This window comes from Salvelinus namaycush, chromosome 15 (genome assembly GCF_016432855.1).
Source record: "Salvelinus namaycush isolate Seneca chromosome 15, SaNama_1.0, whole genome shotgun sequence".
Classification (NCBI taxonomy): domain Eukaryota; kingdom Metazoa; phylum Chordata; class Actinopteri; order Salmoniformes; family Salmonidae; genus Salvelinus; species Salvelinus namaycush.
Window position 1 is genome coordinate 22292888 of NC_052321.1, and position 27899 is coordinate 22320786.

Sequence of the window (27899 nt, forward strand, 5' to 3'; positions counted from 1 at the left end):
TAAGGTCTTGTAACAAATAAAATTTGATTTGATTTGATTTACTCACAATTATCTCCTTGTAATACTATATGGCAGATAGCAATCTCAAAATCCTGTTAAGCCACAAGGTGAGTTGGCTTGACTGGATCGGCCCTCTGAACAGACTGCCATTCAACTGAAACCACTGAATCTGCAGTCTAATTTTAACTAACGTTAACAAATTCCAAAAATAGAACAGTTACATTAATGCTTTCTGTTCCAGTATGGTATTGGTCAAATGTCAGGAAACAAAAAGCACAGTTTGAATATTGCTCATATCAAAATGCACAGACATCAACATTTATAATATTTAGATTGGAGACATTTAAAGCTAGAGAAACCAAATGAAAATATTAACATTTCATAGTGTACTCTCAAAAAGTGACAGTTAAATATGAAATATCAGCACCAAAAAATTGAAATACCCTTGGTTGTGCTTGATAATCAAACCAGTTATCTTCTGACGAGTAATTTGCTGTAGAGGGAGAACCTGTGTGATTCCAAGTGTATGATGGGATTTCTTTCTTTTCACACCCGTTCAACTGGATTTCCTCCTTATACTTTGATGTCCTTCAGTGTAGCTTGCTGTGAGAGGCCTTCCTGTGGGTGACCTGCCTGTTTCTGTCAAATCAAAACATTACTATTAGAAATCAGATTTTCCTAATGATGTTCCAATATTATATTATGTATTGTTACTACATGTTAAAACTTTATATTGTGTTATTTCAATTGAGGTGGAGCTTACAAACAACAGAACATCTTCTTATTAGGTCTCATTATACCATAACATTGTTGAATACTCCTTTCTGATTGGCTTGAAGGACATTCTAGAGTGTGCATTATTTCCCTTTATAAACTGGCTGGTCGAGCCCTGAATGCTGATTGTCTGAAAGCCGTGGTATATGAAACCGTATACCACGGGTATGACAAAACATTTATTTTTACTGTTCTAATTACTTTTGTAACCAGTTTATAATAGCAATAAGGTATCTTTGGGGTTTGTGGTATATGGCCAACATATCTAGGCTAAGGGCTGTATCCAGGCACTCCGTGTTGCGACCGAGCATAAGAACAACCCTTAGCCATGGTATATTGGCCATATACCACACCTCCTCCAGCCTTGTTGCTTAAATAACGCACTGTATGTTTGCATGGTAGAATTCAATGGCTATAGTTAATTTTTACATGTTTTTGAAAGCAAAAGTTGAATTGAAAACAGTATTGGTATTGTTCAGTGGTGTAAAGGATTTAAGTAAAAATACTTAAAATACTATAAGTAGTTTTTATGGGTATCTGTACTTTACTTTACTATTTATATTTTTGACCACTTTTACTTCACTACATTCCTAAAGAAAACTCCCAAACCTGCTTGGACCCTAATGCTTTACCAATCCCTATAATCTGTTTTGGCTAATCCCACAAGGCATCTCAATCCTCATTATTGCTATTTTCACTTAGCAGAAATAGCAAGTGCCATGCCTTTGTTTAAGACCTTTTCACCGTATTGAGGTGGGTTATAGACTACAGTATTTTGAAAAGACTATGAGTAAATTAAGTGTTTGATGTATTTATCTTCCAATGGGAGTTCTCAACACATCACCAATACCAGTGCTCTTTATGATTGCAGTTTGTACAGTACTGTACAGCTGCAGCATTCTTCTTGTGTGATATAACCTCAAAGGCTTGATGCCCCTACCTTGGCAGGTGTGTGTTTGGGTTTTAGTGAGATTAGTGTCAGGACTGCTGCTCCTGAGGGCTGCTGGGTGCTGTGGCCCCGTAGTCCTGTACCCGAGACGGGCCTGCAGCCTGGAACAACAGCTAGGGAATCAAGCACAAGAGGGGCCAAGGGCTCCTCCACCACTGCCATCATCCCCATCACCATAATCCCTCTGCCCTTACCAGGCTCTCCCATAACAATGGCCTCTAATTCCAGCACTCCATCTGCCTCTAGAGAGAGCCTCCTCTTAATGAGGACTGGGGGTGGAAATGATATGACATAGAACTGGATTAATGGGATTATTGTAGTTTTGCATAAATGAAGTGAGTAAAGCTCCCAACCTGCATTGAGATAAAAGAAGTGATAGCGATATTCTCATAATAGAAAGAATACAAGCGCTGAGCAGAATGGATGTTAGGTATGAGAGTATTGTTAATGATTAAAAGTTGATCTTGAACATCTCATCATCCCTGACCACTGGTGAGTTGAGCCTGAAGTTTATTATGAATCTATTATATGATTAAAGCTCATTTTGTTTGAGAAAATTGCATTTTATATTGAGTGAGCAAGCCATTTTTATATGATTTATTTTGCTGCCAAATGAGTGTAATTGTCTACTGTAAACTACAGTATGACGAAACAGTATGAGTCAGTGTCATATTATTGTAGTTTATTACTCCAGATAAACGAGAATGATAATTCACCCTGATATTGTGTGATAGCTTTCTATAGTTCTGCAAACTGTAGTCATAATAATCTGTGACAAAAGGCATCTTTGTAAAACAGGTGCTTGTGTTGAATGAAACAGAAACTTCTCAAACATAAATTCTGTATCAAACACCCGCAAGGCATACAATCAAATACAGCGAGTTGGAGAACTGACAGCGGGTGCAGAGCCATGCTTTCAGAAACACCTGGGTCGTTTTCAGAAAGCTGAAGAAAAGCATGGTGGTGTGTAACACCTGCCTGTAACCCCTGTGTCCACTCGACAGCAAGCAAGAGGAACCCAGCCCCAGAGAAGCAGCCAACCAGAATAGTCCATTGAATGGAGCATCAGCCAGGGGCAGTATCCGACACAACCCCTTTCACTGGACACCAAATAGCAGAAACAGACACACTTACACTCGCCACCTGATTCTCAGCCAGACGGTTGGCCTTTTGCCGTCGGAGGTCAGACTTGATGAATGCTGTAAGATTTAGGGAGAGGAAAGGCACTTCTCAGAAACATATATTCAGGAATGCATGGGTCATACATAGCATACATATTTAGGAATACACAGGACATGTATAGCCTTTGAAACAATATGGGAAATGTCCTACTGTATATAGAAAATGTGTTCATTTTCATCATGATCATTATTAGTCACTAGAGGGCATTATTACTCCATGATGAATGTTAGACACAGCTGTTGTGCAATGTCTGCTTGACTGACACAATGATCTGAGGAGTCATGCACTACTAGAGCCCCATATAATGTGGATTACATAACATGTCACTGTGCTTAACTATAACAACTGCAGGCAAAGGAGTCCAATGTTCAATCAACTGTAAAGCTACTCGGGGGGGGGGGGCAAACTCTACCTGTCATAATGGTCCCTATGAGGAGGAAGACACATAAAAAGATGTTCCCAGCGAATGTGCCAAAGTGGTCTATGATCTTCCCTTGACCGATGGTGAATATGATCCCAAATATCTGGAAGATGGAGGGCAAATGAGGGGAGTCAGCATGAGAGTTGATCATCTCTAAACACATTCATACATACAGTAGACCTCATGCATACAACAACACTTTCGATGCTGTCATTAGTATGGTCCCTGTTACCTGAGCTGAACAGTTGAGCAGGCCTGAGGAGGTGCCCTCACCCTCTGGGAAGGTCAACTCCACAGCAAACTCAAAGCCAAGTGGCAGGTACCCAGTCATGAAGAACCTAAAGATATAGGAGGTTTATCAGTGTTGTTGGTACTTGAGCTAAAGAGCATTTGAACATTTCATGCCTGCTGACTGTGCTGAGAGAAAATCAACTCCACAATCAAATTCCCTCTGTGGCCATTACCTAGCATACCCTTTAAACCTTCAGCTCTTGGTCATCTCCTTTATACATCAATTAACAAATGATAAAATACTTATTCAACTCCAAGGTAAAATAATGAATATTGCACAGAATCATTAAAATTAGCTTGTCTGCCACAACACTTTGCATTAAATTGTATTTTAACACAACTAATCAGTGTCTCAAGATGTTGTCTGTCTCTTCTCACAGAGTGGCTGTTTAAAGAGCAAGGAGGCAGTTTGTAATGTAAATAGCATACAGTGTTCCTGGAGTGTGACCAGAAAAGAAGGCCTAGTCTACCCTCTCTTACAACTGACATGTTTGAGGTGGGAATAGCTGAGAAATGCAAATCATTCACAAACATCATTGTGTTTGGTCACAGTGTTTGTTCACTCTTACCCTAGAGCCCCTGATGTCACAAACACCACCCATAGGTGGCCTGAGTTCAGAGTGAAGGCATAGACCACCATTCCCACGAAGGACATGAGATACACAGCCAGGGTAGTCTGTCTGGGGAGAGAGGTAAACAATATTAGTTTGTTTTATCCTGCTTTTGCCTGTATGAAATCTACTGTATGTTTGTATAAACAAAAATATTCTAACTTTATTTGGTGCCTTGCTCAATATTGTATAACCCATATAGGATTTGAATGAGTCTGCAATGTTTTTATCTCATCTGGATATTGCTTTTACATAACATGGCCACAAAGCACTTCAGAAAAGTCCCAGTCCTGAAACTTCCCACAGGCAGGCCAGGGGCAACACTGCCTGTGAGACCTACACACAGCACCAGCAACAAGTTCCAGTTCTCAGTTGGCATGCAGAACTGTTGGATGAGGCTGGCTGTGGTTTCACTGTCAACACCTCCCATCCCATTCTTTATGAGAGGAAAAACAAGATTCCTAAGACCCCCTTAGCATAACTCTGGCATATTCTGTCCAAATTCAACATGCTTACTATGGTGAAGCTCTTCCTGTACAACCACAAGTGAAACATTGCTCCACTCAGCTGTTGTTGTTAATACAACTTAGTCCTGTGACTCTCTCACATGGATGTATGTCAACAACAGAAATATGGGTTGACTGCTTTGGCTGAATATATTAAAATGGCATGTGAAGAATTGTTCTGTTTTAGACTGCTGGGTGAAGTGAGGGTTAGGGGGCTAGGTTGGCAGGTAAACACTTGGTTTTGGCACTGCAGTTGTTATTCACAAATGTGTAAAACTGGGTGTCAGCTGCTACTGAACTACATAGATTAATCATTGTTTGTTCAAGATCAGGTCAGAAGGTGTTTGATGAATGGCTGCTCTGTGGTGAGAAACAACAGCCTGTTTTATTTGACCAAAACAAATAGAAAAGGTCAAACGGAAGTAGACATTGTCTGTGCAGATGTCTGAATGACTGCATGAATGTCTCCGGAGCTTCCATTCCAACCGGCCAGTACTTCAGCTGAAAGGAGGCTTGGACAAAGCCTGTCAGCTTAGATATGCAGGGAGACGCATCAGATTCCACACTCAGTTCCTCCAGAACCTCAGCGGTTCCCACTTCCAACACAAATACTTCATCCACCTAGAAGCCTGCCTTTGAATAGGAGATTTAAAAGACTTTCATGCAGAAAGTGCTTCGTTTAGAGTGGCTAATGAGAGAGGCTGTTGTGTGCAAGAGCCCAGCCCATCCGATATCATATTGGGTTTACTGTTTTTATAACCCGGAGCTCAAGAAAGTATCACAACATTACTGATTGTTACCTTTTCAAGCTATGGTATTTTTGACAAAGAATAAGTTATTGGGATACAATGTATAAGACTCGTGAGTAAGCTTAGGTAGATACAGTGAATCTGGCTACTGCCTGAGCATGAGAGCAGAATTAACTAGAATATACACAATAGTTTCCACTAATCACCTTTTAATCAGTAATTAACAGGGCAAAAGTTCTCAAAGATGACTCATCAGCAGTTACTAAACCTTTTTAGTGGACCAATTACAACAATGCAAACAAATCGAGTTTTGATGACTGACATGACCTACATGAACCACATCCTTGTTTCCTTGATGTTCAATATTTACATACTAACCATTAGATGGAGTCTGATGGTGTCAGAAAACTAAGATTTATGTTATCTAAATAAAGAGTGTTCGGTTGACTGACTTCATTGCGGAGCTTGACCAAAAAGCTTCAGAGGATCATGACATTTCCTGGGAATCTTCTTGTGTCATCAGATTAAAGATTAGAGTCAGCAGCCTTGTCAGCAATCAGCTACAGCCACACTATTATAATCTTATGAAATGTGTCTTAGGTGGGGACTGGATACCTTGTGTATGTTACCTTATTTAGTTACTTAATTCTAAGAAAGAGCCACTGAGATAGCAAAGTCACAAGAAAGAGTTGTATCTAGGAGCATTATTCTGATGTAATAATGTGTGTTTAATTTCAGTTAAGTCTTTCTTGGGTACTCTCAAATGTTCAGTCCTAGGAGGGATAAGAATGTCTTACTTGTAGGTTTTGGTCTTGTCCAACCAGATCCCACATATGAGGGACCCCACCATCCCGGCAATGACAATGGTGAGGCCAATTCTCCCAGCATTCACCTCTTCACCCTTCGGGGAAATAAATATTTTACTTATTTGGGGAGGGACCAACTCAATATCTTCCTTTGAATACGTGTGGCTATAACTGCAGGTCATGGCCAGTTGTGTTAAGATTTGGGGTGAGACTTACTGGATAATGCTCAATAATCATCCGGTTCAGCAGTGTGGAAACAGCATAGAAACAACCGACATTCAGCCCTGCAGAAAACATAAAGAAACATGTACGTTTTGTTTCTGCACTCTGAGTATTTTGCAGGATCTGTAGTCTGCAGAGGAGCAGATCTTTATTTAGTTTGAGCGAGGAGGCCTGCAGGGAGAGCAGGGGGATCCACATGGGACACTGTGTTTGGGTTTCACTGGCCCTGTCCTAAAGGAAGCCTAGCAGACACACACATGGAACCCATACCTGGACCTTACCCAGTCTACTACTACACGAGTGCAAGGAGACTATTTTGACTTTGGCATATATCTATTTGACTTTGGCATAGATTGTGGAGTGTCACTCCATATTTCTTTGGTTTGGACAGCTTTGCTCCTATGGTTTTTGTCTTATTTCTGAACATCCTAAATTGCTACATCAAAGGGTAAACAATGTAAAAAATTTACAAAAACACAATACACTACCTGTCGAAAGTTTTAGAATACCTACTCATTCAAGGGTTTTTCTTTATTTGTACTATTTTCTACATTGTAGAATATTAGTGACTATGAAATAACACGTATGGAATCATGTAGTAACCAAAAAAGTGTTAAACAAATCAAAACATATTTTATATTTGAGATTCTTCACGCTCTGACCTTAGTTCTTTTGTATTTTCTTTGTTTTAGTATGGTCAGGGCGTGAGTTGGTTGGGTTATCTATGTTTGTGTTTCTATGTTGGGTTTTTCGTTTGGCCTGATATGGTTCTCAATCAGAGGCAGGTGTTAGTCATTGTCTCTGATTGGGAACCATATTTAGGTAGCCTGTTTTCTGTTGTGTTTTGTGGGTGGTTGTCTTCCGTGTTTGTGTGTTCCACACGGAACTGTTTCGGTTTTCGTTCGTTCAATTTATTGTTTTGTATTTCAGTGTTCAGTTTGTTCTATTAAAGTTTCATCATGAACACTTACCATGCTGCGCTTTGGTCCTCCTCTCTTTCTCCCAACGAAGATCGTTACAGATCCTTCAAATTGCCACCCTTTGACTTGATGGCACGTTTGCACACTCATTCTCTCAACCAGCTTCATGAGGAATTATTTTCCAACAGTCTTGAATTAAATCCCACATATGCTGAGCACTTATTGGTTGCTTTTCCTTCACTCTGCGGATCAACTCATCCCAAACCATTTCAATTGGGTTGAGGTTGGGTGATTGTGGAGGCCAGGTCATCTGATGCAGCACTCCATCACTCTCCTTCTTGGTCAAATATCCCTTACACAGCCTGGAGGTGTGTTAGGTCATTGTCCTGTTGAAAAACAAATGATAGTCCCACTAAGCCCAAACAAGATGGGATGGCGTATCACTGCAGAATGCTGTGGTAGCCATGCTGGTTAAGTGTGACTTGAATTCTAAATAAATCACAGACAGTGTCACCAGCAAAGCACCCCCACACCGTAACACCTCCTCCTCCATGCTTTACGGTGGGAAATACACAAGCGGAGATCATCCATTCACCCACGCCATGTCTCACAAAGACACAGCGGTTGGAACCAAAAATCTCGAATTTGGACTCCAGACCAAAGGACAAATCTCAACCGGCCTAATGTCCATTGCTCGTGTTTCTTGGCCCAAGCAAGTCTCTTATTCTTATTGGTGTTCTTTAGTAGGGTCAGTCATTACGGAAAATTTCAAGAACCTTGAAAGATTTTTCAAGTGCAGGCGCAAAAACCATCACAGCCACAGGAATGGAAGACCCAGAGTTACCTCTGCTGCAGAGGATAAGTTCCTTGGAGTTACCATCAGATGACCTGGCCTCCACAATCCCCCGACCTCAACCAAATTGAGATGGTTTGGGATGAGTCGGACCGCAGAGTAAAGGAAAAGCAGTCAACAGGTGCTCAGCATATGTGGGAACTCCTTCGAGACTGTTGGAAAAGCATTCTAGGTGAAGCTGGTTGAGAAAATGCCAAGAGTGTGCAAAGCTGTCATCAAGGCAAAGGGTGGCTATTTGAATATAAAATATATTTTGATTTGTTTAACACTTTTTTTGGTTACTACATGATTCCATATGTGTTATTTCATAGTTTTGATGTCTTCACTATTATTCTACAATGTAGAAAATACAAAAAATAAAGAAAAACCCTTGAATGAGTAAGTGTTCTAAAACTTTTGACCGGTAGTGTAAATCTAACCAAGTAAAACGTCATATTTCCAAACGCCAGTGTCACTGTAACTGAAGTTAGAGGGCATGACATAGGTAAAAATTGAACTCTAGCATTTAAGTCATCGTTGATATTGAGATGACACAGCCGCAGCAGCCAACAATTTTGTAAAAACGTAGTCACACTTTTATGGACTGGTAACATTACCATTACACCTTCAATTAGTTAATCATCAACTACAGGACTGTGACCTTTCAACCATAAGAATCTGATGGTAAACTTCAAAACCTCACACCTCACTGTTTCAAGAGACCTTCAGATGTACACATGTACAGTGCGCTGGATACAAAACCTAGTGAGAGATATATTCACATATCTCTGCACAAACTGATAACGACCCTCTATTGATCTGACCGGCCATAGGTATCCTGGCTCTTTATGTTTTCTCAAATAATAGGAGTCCAAACATGATGGTAGACATGGGTGTGGTTTGAGAGTGATTGAGGGTGAGTAGGACCCACCATAACTGATGACAAGGAGCATGAAGGGTAGGTTACGCAGCAGTCTCAGGATAGAGGCCATGTAGGAGTACTCTTCTAGAGGGGTGCTCCTGGCCTGGACCTGAGCCAGGGTGGGAGGGATTTCCGGCTTCTCTTGGAACACTGTTGGACACAGATAGAGAGCCGAGAAGGATAATGTAAATATGCTGATATACTGTAGTGTCGAGGTTTGTATGCAATTCCCCTGACACTGGACCATTCATACATTATCTAGAAACACCCAAAATATATTAGAAAAGAGTATGATTGCATCTGATTGAATCTGAAGTTGCACAGCTGTGCTCCTGCCTGTCAGAGCCCTTTAAAAGAGAATGTTTGAAATGGATCCAACCACAAACCAATCCTCCCCCTTGTCTGTTCCCCTAAGAAAAACAAGCAGCAGTCACCCAAATAAGCTGGTGATAGCAACAGAATAGTGCACGCTTGGCCAATGGCCATCCCATGTGGCTAAAATCCTACCATCTGTGCTCATATCAATCAACACAGACACATAAGCACAGTAGGAGTCAAGACAGTCACAGGCAGTCAAAGAGCTCTGGGGGACTGTGGGACAGGAAGGTCCAAAGTTACAGCCAGGGTGGTACAGCACACACAAGGCAACAAACAGGGCCTATCTCTGAGAGCCAGAGAGAGAGAGAGAGAGAGAGAGAACAAGAAAGAGAGAACGAGAGAACGAAGGAGAGATGATGCATGTCTGGGACTTCGCCTGAGGACTGGAGAGATAAGATAAGGAGACACAAAGCATTGGAGAGATGAGATGCACCAGTAACTGTTTGCTTCCTCCACGCCCCTGGTGCTTTCCAGAATGTGTCAGTCAGTCAACAATAGCCACGCTGGAGAGGCCAGCTCCAACGTTCAGTCTGAGAGGGAGGGGAGGAGAGCTCAGCTCACTGGGGACAGGAGTTCATAAAGGCTTCAGATAACTTCAGGGTTGGGGAGTAACTGATTACAAAAAAAGCTGTAACTGTAATCAGATTACAGATACTTTTGAAAAATGTGATGATTACTTCTTAGAGTACTTTTAAATGTAAAAATACATTATGACACCTTTCTGTTTTCTCAATGACATTCAATGTATCATTGGGGGGGGGGGAAATAACACAAGTTTGTTCCACCTGAGCGAGTCTGACCACAAGTCAGAGACCACTATGATGACACACCAAATGCATTTGATGGATCATTTTGGTCTTCTTCTAATGCCTCTTAAGGGGAAAGTAATCCAAAAGGAATTGAAAGTAATCCGATTACGTAACTGAGTTTGGGTAATTACCTTAATGATTACAATTTTGGACAGGTGATTCAAAATAGTGAAAGCTTGGCCAATGGCCATCCCATGCATTCTCTTGTTCTCTCTCTGTAAGTAACTGTAATTGATTACATTTAGAAAGTAACCTTCCAAATCCTGGATATCTTACAGCACCAAGCTAACAGAGGTCTTCAACAGGCGTCAGATATCTTACAGCACCAAGCTAACAGAGGTCTTCAATAAGCGTCAGATATCTTACAGCCACAAACTAACAGAGGGCTTCAATAAGCGTCAGATATCTTACAGCACCAAGCTAACAGAGGGCTTCAATAAGCGTCAGATATCTTACAGCACCAAGCTAACAGAGGTCTTCAATAAGCGTCAGATATCTTACAGCCACAAACTAACAGAGGGCTTCAATAAGCGTCAGATATCTTACAGCACCAAGCTAACAGAGGGCTTCAATAACCGTCAGATATCTTATAGCACCAAGCTAACAGAGGTCTTCAATAAGCGTCAGATATCTTACAGCACCAAGCTAACAGAGGGCTTCAATAACCGTCAGATATCTTATAGCAACAAGCTAACAGAGGGCTTCAATAAGCGTCAGATATCTTACAGCACCAAGCTAACAGAGGTCTTCAATAAGCGTCAGATATCTTATAGCAACAAGCTAACAGAGGGCTTCAATAAGCGTCAGATATCTTACAGCACCAAGCTAACAGAGGGCTTCAATAAGCGTCAGATATCTTACAGCATCCAGCTCACAGTCATAACCACATATGAGTGACACATACAGTACAGCCACCACATCAGCACACTGCATCCTACATTGCCTGTTTGTTTAAACACACCTTTATAAAGGCACAATTGATAATAACTGACATCAAACATTGGTTGATCTCAGGGCCTTTGAGAAACAGGTTCCTGTTTGTTTAAAGACAAACAGACAGACGGAACATACAGTGTGTATCAGTTTCATTATATATTTTTTAATACAGATTCACAAGGGATATATAGTAGCAATTTGAGGTGGGATCAACCACTCAGCAGCAAACCTCATCTGACTGAGAAATCCAATAAATATAGCCCAAAGATAGGATATAAATACAATATGCATCCTATCTCCTAAGTGCAACAATGTTGCTGGCCAGGCCTCTATCTGCCCACTGCCTCCCACCATGGCTCCAGTTCTTCTTCTAAGGCCAGGTTCCATGTCTAAACTTGCCCAATGTGACTCCTTCAACAAAACATGGGAGGCCCCAAATCAGAAGTGGAATGACCTGGTCTGTGTGTTGAAAGAAAAATACTTTCAAATGCAGTTCAACGAGGTCGTCAATCCACAGTCAATTATAGTGATTACAGCCATGTGGTTTCCACAGCAAGTGAATGAAGAGACATTGACTGGTCTGTTCAGAGCACATCTCAATATGCACTAATCCCTGAGAATGCTGAACTATCCACCAACACTGCCAGGAGAACATGACTGCCAGGAACAAGTAGACATCCAGGACTACAGAACTGCAGACCCAATGATGAGCCCCGGATATGCAATGCTGCAATGTAATCATATTCAAACTTCCACAGCAGAGCTCTCAGTGTCCCCGTTTAAAAATAGTCTTACACTGATACAAGTCGAAAACAAGGTCACAAGGGTATGGGCCGTGGCTCCGTTTGTCATCTACCAAGAGTTTATTATGAGTTGTTGATACATAGACAATGCCAGGGGAAAGGAAATACTGACATTAAAATGTAATGTATTCAACACCTCATACTGGCATTATAATGAATTCAACACCTAAGGCTCATAATGATTGAAAGAGTTATATGTTATAATGGGAATGAGTTTAGGAAGGAGAAACTACTGACCAGCTCTGTGTGTTAGCCATAGGCCATTCTGTATGTATTAGAATGGCCATTTTCCCTCAGGACTTACCGAAGACTACGAGGATGAAGATCGCGGTGGCCATTCCAGCAGTGATGTAGAACATGATGCTGATGTGGTATGCCAGATCGTCCATATCGTCAGCATTTGGCACGAGGATGGGCGGCACCAGGAAGCCAATGGCAATGCCCAACTGTAAGTGAGGGAGACAAAAATACACGAGCAATCAATGACTCCTCCCATCACACCTCCACACACATATAAAGCAATGCTATTAAGGGGAAACATATAGACAAACTATAACGTTAAGTAAAGCGTGAAATGTTTAAACAGTCCTATATGGCTATACTGGTTGATAGTTGTTAGAGTGACAGTAAATAAATCAGCTATGGCAGAAACGCATGCTTGATTAGGTGTTGACATGAGTGCATACAAAGTACAGAAAAGAGAGTGTGGCAAGTCATAAAGTTAATGTCAGGGCCATATTTTAATGGCAGGGCCATATTTCTTGGTAGTCCAGAAATCAGGATAAAGTGTCTTTGCGTCTTTCACTGGCCTTGTCAACTGGCCTATATTCCCCCTCTCCCCACTGTCTGGCAACAATTGTGGTGGTTTTTGGACATTGAGGGTTGCTAAACCTTCCAAATTTGAATACCACATGTGCCCATGTCCTCATCTTCCTAGAGCCTCAACATTCCAGAAAGGACATCAGACAAGGTCCCATGACTCTAGGGGAAAGGTGAACGTGAGACAAGGTCAAGAGATGACAGAGGCATGCTCCTCGAAGGAGGGCCAGAGTGTGACATCTCCCCATCACCCTCCCATCATGCTGCTTCCTCATAGTTGCTGGGGACACTCTTACCCTGCAACTACCCTCTAGGGAATTCACTGCACAAAATGTCAATACTGGTGTTGACGTTGTTTACCACTACATGACTATAACTTTGATGAACTTACCTGAGGGACAGCTTAGTAACAGACTCACATGAGCATTTTAAAGATCAGCATTCCTACAACAGAATAACTGAAGTGTGATATTTGTTCAAACTCCATCATTTGGTTCAAGAATATAAATGTCATACTTTCTAAAAGAAAAGGTTGGTACCAGTCCATCTTAATGCATTACAATGGACCTTTTAACATGTTCCCCAAATCAACCTTTTCAAAACAACTTCCGAAATACCATTCAATTTCCACGCTATGTTTGAGCAAGAAGGCACGAAAGGGTGATGTATATGGCCAATATACCACGGCTAAGGGCTGCTCTTATGCACGACGCAGCGCGGAGTGACTGGAAACAGCCTTTAGCCGTGGTATATTGGAAATATATCACAAACCCTCAACGGGCCTTGTTGCTATTATAAACTGGTTACCAACATAATTAGAGCAGTAAAAATAAATGTTTTGTCATACGGGCTGTTATTAGCATTACGCAACAGAACAAAAAGACTGAACGACTGATCGTGTCTCTAGCAACCCTAGATTTGTGTCGGTACTACATCTTGTGGAAGGATGAAATAGTATGAATAAAGAACACCCGTGCCAATATATCCTCCAAACACTGGCTGCTCGGGCCTTATCACTTAAATAGAAGTCCTGATTCTATCAGCTTTTACATGAAACGTTAGTTTGAATGAAAATTATGTCAAACTTTAAAGCAGTAGGAGGGGTATCAGAGCCAGAGGTTAAAATAACTATGCAAAAATAGGTAATTGTTCAAATTAAGAACAAAACAAAGTGGACTTTGATCTACATAAAAGCGAAGGAACTGAAGGTGGGATTGAGTCAAAGAACAATAAACATGCTTAACAATGAACGGTATGAAGTATTTACAGTAAGATCTGACTGCGTGAGACTCTATTGAAAGAAAAATGAACTGTTTGGCTTCAGAGGTTAGAGGGCATTTGTGTGGTACTCCATAGTATGTGTCAGACCATTATACTTCCCATGAATGATGACAGGGGCTTCAGGCTGGTCAACACTATCCATATCCAAGGCTTTCCCCAAGAGTTACATAGAGTACCCAGAGCCAAAAGGTATTCTAGGCCACCTACAGATACTGTATCTGCAAGAACACAAGAATTGTCAAAGCAACTTAGAATGTGCTGAGAGATAGTTCTAGTGCAGGGTTCCCCAATAGGTGGGCAGCGGGCCAAATCCGGCCCACAGGTAAATGTATTTGTATTTATTTTTTATCGCTGGTCCAATTGTGCGCCGCCTCATGGGTCTCACGGACGTGGCTGGCTGCGACACAGCCTGGGATCAAACCCGTGTCTGTAGTGACGCGGAACATATTGATATCGCCTGTTGTTGCATTTGTGCAGATCAGTCTGATTATGTCTTCTGTCGTAATATGTTTGCGCTGCACTATCCTAAGGTCCTGTTGAAAACAAATAATCACACACGCCCTTCACAACATCACCTACTAACTTGAACTTCAAGTAAAGCTTGCCACGAAGACAGCATTCTCAAGGATATAATCTTATTGTTGTACAGTTAATTTACCTAAGTCGTAGGAGCTTGCTCTAAACCAGACGCTTCGAGTAGTGAAAGTCATCCGCCATCCCCCAGGCTAGAAGAACAAACCTCACACAAACGTAACAGAAATCATTTGAACAATACTATAAAAATCATCAGCCTGACTTCAACTGTAGTTAGAGTCATATCACTTGTTCATAGGGCCTCCTCCCGCTCTCCCTTTACAAAAGTGAGAGATTTTATTGAAACTCCTGTTATATGTTACATTTCCATAACGACCCTCAGATGAATCTGTTGTGAAGAAGATGTCAAATTAAATGACCTGATTTACAAGGAGGAGCCGAGTCTCCAATTTGTATAGTGTTTGCTTAACTAATATGGACCATGTCCAGGAGGATTCTTTACCAAATTTAGCTTGCTTTCATCACATTGTTCCTGTAATCCTAGGTTCACTATTTATCATATGGCCACATATTTTCTTTGTTTATGTAACAATTATTATCTTAAATGTTTAAAATTTAAAAACCACAGAGCAGACATGTTTAAAACACTGTATGTGGGGTTGAAACAGGAGATCAAAAACAAAGATTTGTCTGACTACTTTGAATGTAGGCTAAGCTGTAAGTATCACATCATTTTGGGGCGGCAGATAGCCTAGTGGTTAGAGCGTTAGGCCAGTAACTGAAAGGTTGCTGGCTTGAATCCCTGAGCTGACAAGGTAAAAATCTGTCATTCTGCCCCTGAACAAGGCAGTTAACCAACTGTTCCCTGGTAGGCCGTCATTGTAAATATGAATTTGTTCTTAACTGACTTGCCTAGTTAAATAAAGGTTTAAAAAAATAATAATAATAATTGTCAGTATTCATACACCTAGTAAATTATGTTACTTTGATTTCCCACATACTTAGTAAGTGGGAAGTACTGGGAACATTAGAAGTGTCAGTTTGGCAGGTTCCTGCAGGTTCTCCCACCTCAGACCAGTGGACAAATCTGCCCCAGCCTTATTAGCCTTTGCATTGCCATCCACCCAGTTGTGTTGTAATTCTTGCTGCAAGCTAATGCTCCTTCTGCCTTTTACCTCTGCCCTTTGTAGCATTTAACAACAAAGAGAGGAACAGAGGTACCTCCTTTGTGGGCGGTCTGTATCTGTGACAAGTTAACGTTTTGTTATTTACCTGTCTTTCTCTACCACATGACATACACACGCCATGAGGGACAAAAGTCCAGTGCAAAGGATGGATTACCCATTAGAATAGACAGGACCAACCCAATACCAGGAAGCAGCATGTTGTGGTTCAAAACACAAGTACGCCTCTACTTCTCTAAAGTGAATGAACCATCCCTTAGAACGGAGGAAGAAAGTCTGTGGGTACTTGGTTTACTGAGAAAGTTAGGGAAACTGGATACGTTTCTCTGCTGTTTGTACGAAGGCAAGACTCAGATGAGAAATAAAAAATAAGGTCTTTATGCTCCTTTTCATGCAAAAATTCACTCACCACAACTCGACAAAACATTGGAGAAAAATAACGACCTGTCTGTCCTTGACAGTTTGAGCAGTCATAACGATGGTGGTTGATGAGTCAGGAAAAAGAAAGACGTTGCAGCAATCAAGTTACAAACCAACCGCATTAACGCTGTCTACTGTAGAATAGTTCAGTGGAGATCAACATCATTCCTAGAGCCTGCCCACCATGGCCAACAGGTTGACACCATTGACTTTTAACTGGTATATTGTTTGATACATTCCTCAGCAGTGTAAAAGCAAATGTACATGTAAACAGTCCTGGTGGTCATTTGATTAGTTGTTCAGCAGTCTTATGGCTTGGGGTTAGAAGCTGTTAAGGAGCCTTTTGGTCCTAGACTTGGCGCTCCGGTACCGCTTGCTGTGCGGTAGCAGAGAGAATAGTCTTTGACTTGGGTGACTGGAGTCTTTGACCATTTTTGGGGCCTTCCTTTGATGCAACCGATCAGGATGCTCTCAATGGTGCAGCTGTAAAACCTTTTGAGGATCTGGTGACCCATGCCAAATCTTTTCAGTCTCCTGAGGGGGAAAAGGTGGTTGTGCCCTCTTCACAACTGTCTTGGTGTGTTTGGACCCTGATAGTTCGTTTGTGATGTGGACACCAAGGAACTTGAAACTCTCGAGCCGCTCCACTTCAGCCCTGTCGATGTTAACAGGAATGGATCTCATGAACTCACACAAATGTTTTGTGAACCAGATTTATTACCCCCCTGCCCAGAATTCGGCCCTGGCATTTTATCCACACCAGCCCACATCGCTGTGTGCGCCACCAGCTCAAGAGTTGAGAAATACAAATTATACCTACAGAAAGCTGAGACCCCCCTTTCTTCGACAGGGACAAGGGGACAAAGTTTCCAAAGTATTTTTTTCCCGCAATTGCATTTTGAAATGTTATACAATCAGAACACCGATCAGCTCATTAGAATAACAGAGAAATGATTCAAAAATATTTTACAAATATATATCTTAACAGGCCCATGGGCCGCCGGCCATTTACCTTTTTTTTGTGGTATTTTTATAACAATAATATTTGTGTGTGTACATTTCAACCAGCCCACCCTACTAAAAAATTATCCAGCCCATCTGGCTTCTGCCAATCCGCCCTTGCGTCACTCTCAAACCACACTCTAGACAAACTCAAATGTCAGGGATTTAAACTTGAACAACTTCTAACCACTTCTAACCACATGATGCAAACTTCTAACCACATTCTTGACCATGTGAGACTCACAGTGCACTTAGACCTGTTATGTTTTTACTGTACTACGTGACCTGCCCTATCTTTACTTTGCTGACTTTATTGTCCCCATGGTGAAATGTTGTTGCAGTAACATGTACACATTTAAAGAGGTGTTTAAATTCAGTAGACAACAAATGACAATACAATACTACCAACTCAACCGTGGTGAATAAGCACACAGGAACCAAATATTCTACTTTAGACCTAATAAAAAAGACGCAACTGCTACTCATATGACATTTTTATGATATCCTATAGAAGAGGCCTCTGCCCCAATAACTACGACTCTCAGTGAGGTCAGAGTCGTAGTTATTGGGGCAGAGGCCTCTTCTATAGGGTCTTCTAATGCCAGATCACATTACATCATCTGTCTTGAGCATTACCAGGCAGACCAACTCAACAGGGCATAAACTCACACCTCAGCCAGTTTATTTTCAATCTGGGTTATTATCAGACAATGACTCCCTGGTGCCCTGACCTCAAATGGTAGAGCATGTACTGACAGAATTAGCAAAGAATAGGCATAATAAAGTCGACCATGAAACCTTGACAACAAAAGCAGAACCAACATGTTCGCAGGATGTGACCCTAATGTCTTTCACAGACAAGAAATGCGCTGAGAGTCAGAGCGCCAGTTAAGAGCATGATCCCCCCTTTCCCCCCACTTTGTATATTCTACACAGCACTTTGAGAAATACAGACGGAGGTGGGTAAAACGGATATACAGTGATATGGTCCTCCTAAAACCAACCCAACCATGGCTGTGGTGGAACAACCCGGGAGACAGGTATTTCACTAGCCACATCATTTCAAATCAGATATAGACATACAGAAAAACAAACTTGGGCTACATCATGTTCCAGTGACAAAATATGATAATTTGAGTGCATATTAAGTACAGGCAACTTCACAGGAACTATCCAACTCAAAATGTCTCAAAAGGTCTTGAGGTTACTTCTGCAATTACTCTCCTTCAAAGTGACTTTAGGTTGGAAGGGTCCACATTCTGTGGGTTACAGTCAATGGGTTACATAAATAATGGAAAAATTCACACAACATGATCCTAAAGAGGCAGAATTCCACTAGGGCTCATACCTGAAGCATTACCGTGCCACATGTGATGCATGTGATGCCTTTAACACTGAGATGCAGTACCATAGACCGCTGCGCCACTCGGGAGCACTAAACACACTGTTTTGCAATGAAGGTCTACAGTAGCCTCAACAGCACTGTGTAGGGTAGCACCATGGTGTAGCCGGAGGACAACTAGTTTCCGTCCTCCGCTGAGTACATTGACTTCAATACAAAACCTAGGAGGCTCTTGGTTCTCACTCCCTTCCATAGACTTACACAGTAAGTATGACAACATCTGGAGGACATCCTTCAACCTATCAGAGCTCTTGCAGCCTGAACTGACATGTTTTCCACCCAATCAAAGGATCAGAGAATGAATATAGTACTGAAAGCATACGCTACAGCTAGCTAGCACTGCAGTGCATAAAATGTGGTGAGTAGTTGACTCAAAGAGAAAGACAATAGTTTAACAGTTTTGAACAAATTAATTTCTTAAAAATGTGTGGAGAAGCAAGAGAGAGCTATACAGGTATTTGGTTGTATTTTTTTAACTTAACTAGCTAATTACATTTCAGTAATTTAGCAGACACTCTTATCCAAAGCGACTAACAGGAGCAATTATGGTTAAGTACCTTGCTCAAGGGCACATTGATAGATGTTTTCCCCTTGTCAGCTCTGGGATTTGAACCAGCAATTTTTCAGTTACTGGCCCAACACTCTAACCGCTAGGCTACCTGCCACAAGAATGCAGTAAGCTAGTTTAGCCTACTCAAACACCCAGCTCAAACAGAGAGGGATGCTATGTTAGCTAGCTGGCTATGGCTATCCAACACTGTTCCAAGTCAAGGTAAGCTTTTGATTTTATTAATGTATTCCCATTGGGGCCCGCCGGTGTAACTGCTAAACTGCTTGCTGACTGTACACTGTACTGCAGGAGTGTAGCTGGTTTACTAACTCGTTAGTTCTACTAGCTATGTTGACTATGACATTAGCTAATATGGTGACAATGATTTAGGCTGTGTGTAGCGGTTATGATATGAATGTTTGGCTTGGAAAGTTTTTTTTGCCTGGTCACAGAAAGCTGATGTGTTGTGCACTGAAGTCCACAAGCGAAGGGAAAAGGTGAGAAGAGGAGAGCACGTAGATGCGAGAAGGAATTATACGAGCAAAGTGATCATGCTGCTATGAATGTGAACTGTGTTTGCATGTGATCAGGGGTGTATTCATTCTGTTGAAAAACTTTTCTTAAACGGAAGCAAACAGGCATAAACATACCTGAATTTGTCTAATAGAAACTCTTGTTTGAAACTGTTGGACTAATGATCACACCCTAAATCAGCTAGATACAGGCAAGAGTATGCAAGGCGATATTGAATGTGTCACTATCTGTCACCTTTTCTCTTGACCTGTGTACATATGTTGTAAACTGACATTCATAGGCTAGGTTGTAGCAACCTCATGATGGGTATAGGGAAAATTTGAGTATCATGTTGTAGCCTAAACCTATTGATGTTACATTGAGCTGGGTGAATGGAATATAAATTATAGTCATCCAATATGCTGTAATAGAAATAAGGCCATGCTCATAATTTAAAAAAATTATATTGTCCTCCCTCATCTTAAATGTCACCGACCACCACTGTTGCTAACCCTAACCCTAACCCTTTTCCTAACCTTAACCTCTTAACCTGTTACGTGAATTCTTCTAACCTGCTACATGAATTCTCTGAACCTACTACGTGAATTCTCCTAACCTACTGCATAAATTCCCCTAACCTTCTACGAAAAAGTCACCGGTATCAAAGTGCATGAAGGGTGTTTCCCAGGTCCCCAAGTCCTACACCCCTGCTGATTGCAAACATTTAGTGGACCAGGAATGAACAAACCAAGCCCGACTAACAGCATCCTCTTTATGTAAACTGAAACCAAAACGACAAATGCATTCCAAATAGGCCATTTAAAGTAATGCTACTATTAAGCTTAAGAAAAATGTTTATTTTCTGCCATTTGAAATAGGACTTTGAATTCGAATATTTGGGAATATTTCGGTCTTATTTTGCAAAGTGTATTTTAAGTCTCTTTCGATATAATCTAGCCATTGACATATTTATTACATCAAATGAAAATAAGTCTTGGTGTAACGGATGTGAAATGGCTAGCTAGTTCGCGGGTACGCGCTACTAGCGTTTCAATCAGTTACGTCACTTGCTCTGAAACCTAGAAGTAGTGTTGCCCCTTGCTCTGCAAGGGCCGCGGCTTACGACGCTTCGTGGGTGACTGTTGTTGATGTGTGCAGAGGGTCCCTGGTTCCTGCCCGGGTCGGGGCGAGGGGACGGTTTAAAGTTATACTGTTACACTGGTGCCGTGACCCGGATCACTGGTTGCTGTGGAAAAGGAGGAGGTTGAAAGGGGGGTGAGTGTAACGGATGTGAAATGGCTAGCTAGTTAGCGGGTACGCGCTACTAGCGTTTCAATCAGTTACGTCACTTGCTCTGAAACCTAGAAGTAGTGTTGCCCCTTGCTCTGCAAGGGCCGTGGCTTTTGTGGAGCGATGGGTAACGAAGCTTCGTGGGTGACTGTTGTTGATGTGTGCAGAGGGTCCCTGGTTCACGCCCGGGTCGGGGCGAGGGGACGGTTTAAAGTTATACTGTTACATTGGCCTATATTTCCATTTGATCAAAAAGTATTTATTTCATCAAATATTTTTGTGGATTTCCATATAAACAGTAGAGGGGTGGTCTAAGGCACTGCACTGCAGCGTTTAAGATGTCACTACAGACTCGGGTACGATCCCAGCCTATGTCGTGACCGGGAGACCCATGAGGCCCGTCGTCCGGGTTAGGGGAGGGTTTGGCTGGCTGGGATGTTCTTGTCCCATCTGTTGCGGGTTGGGCGCTTGCAAGCTGACTGCGGTCGCCAGTTGTACGGTGTTTCCTACAACACATTGGTGCGGCTAGCTTCTGGGTTAAGCGAGCAGTGTGTGAAGAAGCAGTGCAGTTTGGCAGGGTAGTGTTTCGGAGGACGCATGGCTCTAGAACTTTGCCTCTCCCAAGTCCATACATGAGTTGCAGCGATGGGAAAAGACTAACTACCAATTGTATATCACAAAAAAAGTAAATACACTTATATTATATAGGAGGACACACTTATATTTTTCTTTCTTCTTACATTTCATAAATACTTTTTTAAAGAGCGATGTTTCAGCATACCTTGATCAATGCATTTAAGTGCGTGATTAAATGTAGCCTACTGTACAGATGCATACACCGTGCGAGCAAAAGATCGCGGAATTGTACCACGTAATTTTCCCCTTACTCGTCTTTATATTTTTAATCTGTTTTTCTTTCATTTCCATAAATTGCTGTCGTGACAGAATTCTCACGAAACCTCGCCAATCGTGGAAGGTCCATCGAGTTATATTAGAAACATAACAGAAATCCTTCTGAAAATGCTTGCGCATCATTCAGCTATAGAGATGCTCAATGTTGTATATTTGATAGTTAGGCTATTGTGATGACATATTTAAACATGCTGCAATTTGAGAAAAAATTACATGTTCCTGTGGTGTGAGTTTCGTATTTGTATGTTGCAATATTCATGTTAGCATTAGGGTATAGCCTCTAATTTCAGTTTCAGTCTGAATACATTTCAAATTTGAGAGTGGAGTTTTTTGTACGAAGTGTACGTATTCAAAGTGATCATCCTTACAGAAAAGGCTACATCCCAAGGAGTCTTTTTGGATAGGTTTGAAGGGAGAGGGTTGGCGAGATGTAGAGTTGACTTTCCAGGAGAAAAAACTTCTCATCCTGCTCAATGCACTACACACACACACACACACACACACACACACACACACCTCAAAAAAATACTTCAAAAATGTTAATCTGAGCGCAAAGCTTTACTGGCTAAGTAACTAAGCTCAAACAGCATGTTCAGTATTTCATTTTCATGAACTCAAACACTTAATCACAAAGGGCTACTAGTAGGCTAGTCAGAAAGAAAATAAAAATGATTCCATACAAAAGTGAGCTCTGAAAGGAGGTAATCCAGCAAAGAGGCTGACTAAAACGGTGATTGCTTGGAAATTGGAAAGCTACTTTGTAGGAGCGGTGCTCCTCCTTGCCATGTGAAACCGCCAATGAAAATCATCTCAATTCAGTTTTTAGGACATGCTTGTCACTATGCATGTAACTCACTATACGGCTGGATTAATGAAGCTATAAATGGACCAGCAATATCAAGCTCTAAACGAGAATACTATGCAGCGCATCTCATCAAATCGCACTAAATCGGATCTCTGAATATATTTTCCTTGGGCTATATCAGTGGTGTGGAAGTTGTGCATCCAAGGGCTGATAAATGGAGGACAATCCCTCAGACACGTGTCCTGGTTTGATTATTAATGGTCAACCCCATGCTCAGAGGTAATTTGACCATTCTTTTTAATAAATTGATTATTGGGGATTATAATCGACGTGCCTCAACATAAATTGATTATTAGGGATTATAATAAATCCCAACATTGTAAATCCTGAAAGTGCCCTCCAATTCGTGGCTTGGCTTCAACATAGCTGGATACTGAATACAGGCCTATTGCAGTAGTATAATCATACACATTACCTATTGCATTTAGGGGTCGACTACCCAATCCCTAATTTGATTAATAGTGGGGCATTTTGAGGGAGAAAAGAAGAGAAATCTCGTCCAGTAAGAGAGGCTGTACATACTCAGTTTTAGATGTTGACCACTGTGTCAGACCTTTATTAATAAAAGAGGATGCATCCTCACCAAAAGGTGTCCATTGCAGAATTACAGTATCTCCATTTCTGAATGCATATGAATTGCTCTAGGCTAAATCCTAACTCTTTTAACCATTTTCAATGTATCATCAATACAACTTCTGAATCTAAAATACCACCACAAGTAAGGATAATCTCTTGATTGGTCATGCCATACTGTCGACCTATGTCATCTTAACTATCTAAGATCTCAAATCTATAAACGTCAGATAAATAAACTGTCCCAGACCAAACTTTTTGAAAACATCACATAGTAATCGGGTTACCCGTGTGCGTAATGCGTAATGTCTCTCCAATTGTCGCAAACGGCATTGCCGTTTATGGGCACTCTTTCTTTGGATCAGCAAATCAATATCTGTTGCGAATTAAAATCAAAATGAATAATTCATCATAAATCGCCACAGATTTGACTTAATAGGGTACCTTTGCGTGATGTGGAATAAACTGACCTGATTCCCAAATACGCCGATGGAACAGGCGGTGGACACCTCTTCAGAACCAAACCAAACCGATGCTAGACGGGAAGGCATCCCAAGGATGAATACTTGTGATAGGGAGCCTGCGAATTGTCCAAGCATGGTCACCCAAAATAGGTTTTGCTTGACGCTGGCCACCTTGATCCATGTCCCAAGGCAATTAATGGCGGTGGCCATCAGTGCTATGAGCCGCAGTCCCTTTTTGTCCAAAAGCCAGGATACAGGCCATATAAAGGGAATATAGGTCAACATATAGATCATTGACATCCAGTCGATGGCAAAAGAGTCCACATTGTAGAATTTCATAAAAATATTGTTAATTATTCCGTATTGGATCCATTGAAATGCGTTGCACAGGGAGTAACAGCTGAAAAGGAACACCATCACCCATCTCCTTTTGTATAAATGCGTAGTAGTTGTATTGTCCTTGTTCACATTCGGGATGCTCGTGCATTCGATTTGTTCCTCCAAGTCCACGGATTTGGAAGGGTTCGTTTTTCCCAGATCCAGACAATTTTTCTCTTCTTTAATTTCTTCATCATCAAAGTCAGGGTTGTCGCCCATATTGACAAACATTTTCTGTTACCTGCCCTAGGGTACCTGTACGCACTGTTAGTTTAGTCTTCGCAGAAACTGCACCGTAAACAAATATGTATTATTCAAAATTAACATGCAGTGTAGGCTAACACGCAACAACTTAATTAAAACGTTTTATATGTTAAACTAACGTTAAAATGCAGGGTGAAAAATATCTTAGTCTAACTAACTAACTATTAAAAAACAAATAGAAAACCAGTATATATACATAAATATATTTATATAATATCTTGTTAAATTGCTATCATTATTAAATAATGATATAAAACAAGTGATAAATAACTTGAAATAGGAAACCATACACAAAGCCTATGTTTCTCTTAACATAACAATGTCCCGAATATGTCTGTAATAGCACTCTTGCTCTGAGAGAAATTCCAATCCCTTTATTATAACACCACGTGGTGTCCAAACTCTAACTCCCCCTGATGTAAATTGAAACAATGATAAGGAAGACTTCGGCATGCGACGTGAATGACGGAACAATATTATTACAGTAGCCTGTGCAAATGGGTACTATGTTATTGACCCTTCTTACAAGCATGTTTCTTGTTAAATGTGACAATGAATACAACGGATACGCAAACATTGTGCACAAATATTGGAACAGTTGACCACAGTGGGAGGAGGTCTCTAAATAATGCTAATTTAACCATTCTCCTATTTGTTTAAAATGCTATTTGTACTGCTACATTGGTCAATATATTTAAAATCTTATTAAAAATCTTAAATTAACGAACACCCCCACCACTGTGTCACCTCTGTGTTTAAACAAATGTATTTTATTATTATTATTTGTCTCAGATCCCTCTGGAACTGTCATTACGCACACCTGGTCCCTATTCCCACTGATTAGTAATTGTATAAGTGTGCCCTTTGTTTACTATTGTCCAGTCGATTATTGTTCCAATGTCCGTTGGACGTGTGAGTACCTGTGCTATGTTGTTTTGGCTTTCGTGCCATGTATATTGTGCAGATGATTACAGGTCTCGTCCCGTGTGATAATCATTGTGCGATTGTGTATATTAATTTGAGGTACTCCGCTCTTTTGTTTGGGTTTCTACCCTGTGTTTTGTGTAGTACCCTTCCAGACTCATATTAAACATATCCAATCAAAAATTAAATCTAGAATCTGCTTCCTATTTCGCAACAAAGCCTCCTTCACTCACGCCGCCAAACATACCATCGTAAAACTGACTATCCTACCGATCCTCGACTTAGGCGATGTCATTTAAAAAATAGCTTCCAATACTCTTCTCAGCAAACTGGATGCAGTCTATCACAGTGCCATCCGTTTTGTCACCAAAGCCCCTTATACCACCCACCACTACGTCCTGTAGGCTCTAGTCGGCTGGCCCTCGCTACATATTCGTCGCCAGACCCACTGGCTCCAGGTCATCTATAAGTCTATGCTAGGTAAAGCTCCGCCTTATCTCAGCCCACTGGTCACCATAACAACACCCACCCGTAGCACACGCTCCAGCAGGTATATCTCACTGGTCATCCCCAAAGCCAACACTTCCTTTGGCCGCCTTTCCTTACAGTTCTCTGCTGCCAATGACTGGAACGAATTGCAAAAATCGCTGAAGCTGGAGACTTATATTTCCCTCACTAACTTTAAACATCAGCTATCTGAGCAGCTAACTGATCGCTGCAGCTGTACATAGCCCATCTGTAAATAGCCCACCTGTCACGCCCTGACCATAGTTTGCTTTGTGTGTTTCTATGTTTTGTTTGGTCAGGGTGTGATGTGGGTGGGCATTCTATGTTGTATGTCTAGGTTGTCTTTTTCTATGTGTTTGGCCTAGTATGGTTCTCAATCAGAGGCAGGTGTCAGTCGTTGTCTCTGATTGGGAGCCATATTTAGGTAGCCTGTTTTCCTTTGTGTTTTGTGGGTGGTTGTTTCCTGTGTTAATGTTGTCACCATACGGGACTGTTTCGGGTTTTTCAGTATTTTGCACTTTGTTATTTTGTATTGTTTAGTGTTCAGTTTTATAATAATTAAAACGGACACTTACCACGCTGCACATTGGTCCGACATTTCATACTCCTCTTCAGACGAGGACGAAACCCGTTACACCACACAATATACCTACCTCATCCCCATATTGTTTTTATTTACTTTTCTGCTCTTTTGCACACCAGTATTTCTACTTGCTCATCTATCACTCCAGTGTTAACTTGCTAAATTGTAGTTACTCCGCTACTATGGCCTATTTACTGCCTTACCTCCTCATGCCATTAGCACACACTGTACAGTATATAGACTTTCTTTTTTTTCTATAGTGTTATTGACTGTATGCTTGTTTATTCCATGTGTAACTCTGTGTTTGTGTCACACTGCTTTGCTTTATCTTGGCCAGGTCACAGTTGTAAATGAGAACTTGTTCTCAAATAGCTTACCTGGTTAAATAAAGGTTAAATAAATAAAATAAATAAATACGTGTTTGTTTGGTCTTCCTCCCGGTGCCTTTATACAGGATGCTGTAATTTGGGAAATGAAAACCACTATTATCCTGCGCCAACGTCACATTATTTTATAATTTTTTTGGGGGGGGTAGATTTAATATTGCAGATATATTGTGGTTTCTATCAGTGTAATTATCTGCATAATTTCCAATCCTCCATATATTGTTTTTGTAAATATACAGTGCATTCGGAAAGTATTCAGACCACTTGACTTTTTCCACATTACAGCGTTATTCTGAACTGGAATTAATTGTTTTTCCTCCTCACACAATACCCCATAATGACAAAGGGAAAACAGGTTTTTGGAAATGTTTGCAAATTTGTTAAAAACAGAAATACCTTATTTACATAAGTATTCAGACCCTTTGCTATGAGACTCGAAATTGAGCTCAGGTGCATTCTGTTTCCATTTACCATCCTTGAGATGTTTCTAAAACTTAATTGGAGTCTACCTGTGGTAAATTCAATTGTAGGACATTATTTGGAAAGGGACACACCCGTCTATATAAGGTCCCACCGTTGACAGTGCACGTCAGAGCAAAAACCAAGCCATGAGGTCGAAAGAATTGTCCATAGAGCTCCGAGACAGGATTGTGTCGAGGCACAGATCTGGGAAAGGGTACCAAAAAATGTCTGCAGCATTGAAGGTCCCTAAGAACACAGTGGCCTCCTCCATTCTTAAATGAAATGAAAGAAGTTTAGAACCACCAATGCTCTTGCTGGCCGCCCTGCCAAACTGAGCAATCGAGGGAGAAGGGCCTTGGTCAGGGAGGTGATCAAGAACTCGATTGTCACTCTGACGAAGCTCCAGAGTTCCTCTGTAGAGATGGGAGAACCTTCCAGAAGGACACCAATCAGGCCTTTATGGTAGAGTCGCCAG

At 41.2% G+C, this 27899-nt stretch overlaps 1 protein-coding gene across 1 annotated transcript; it reads right to left on the reverse strand.

Annotated features, from left to right (window-relative positions):
• On the reverse strand, window positions 1-27832 carry flvcr2a (FLVCR heme transporter 2a; the record flags this gene model as incomplete). Its single annotated transcript, XM_039009497.1, has 11 exons — window positions 1-639; window positions 2858-2922; window positions 3318-3429; window positions 3559-3664; window positions 4187-4297; window positions 6281-6384; window positions 6506-6573; window positions 9195-9335; window positions 12416-12557; window positions 23927-24352; window positions 27809-27832. Coding segments are annotated over 11 exons (1365 nt in total), but the record flags the coding sequence as incomplete, so codon positions are not given.
• Window positions 27833-27899: the final 67 nt, after the last annotated feature.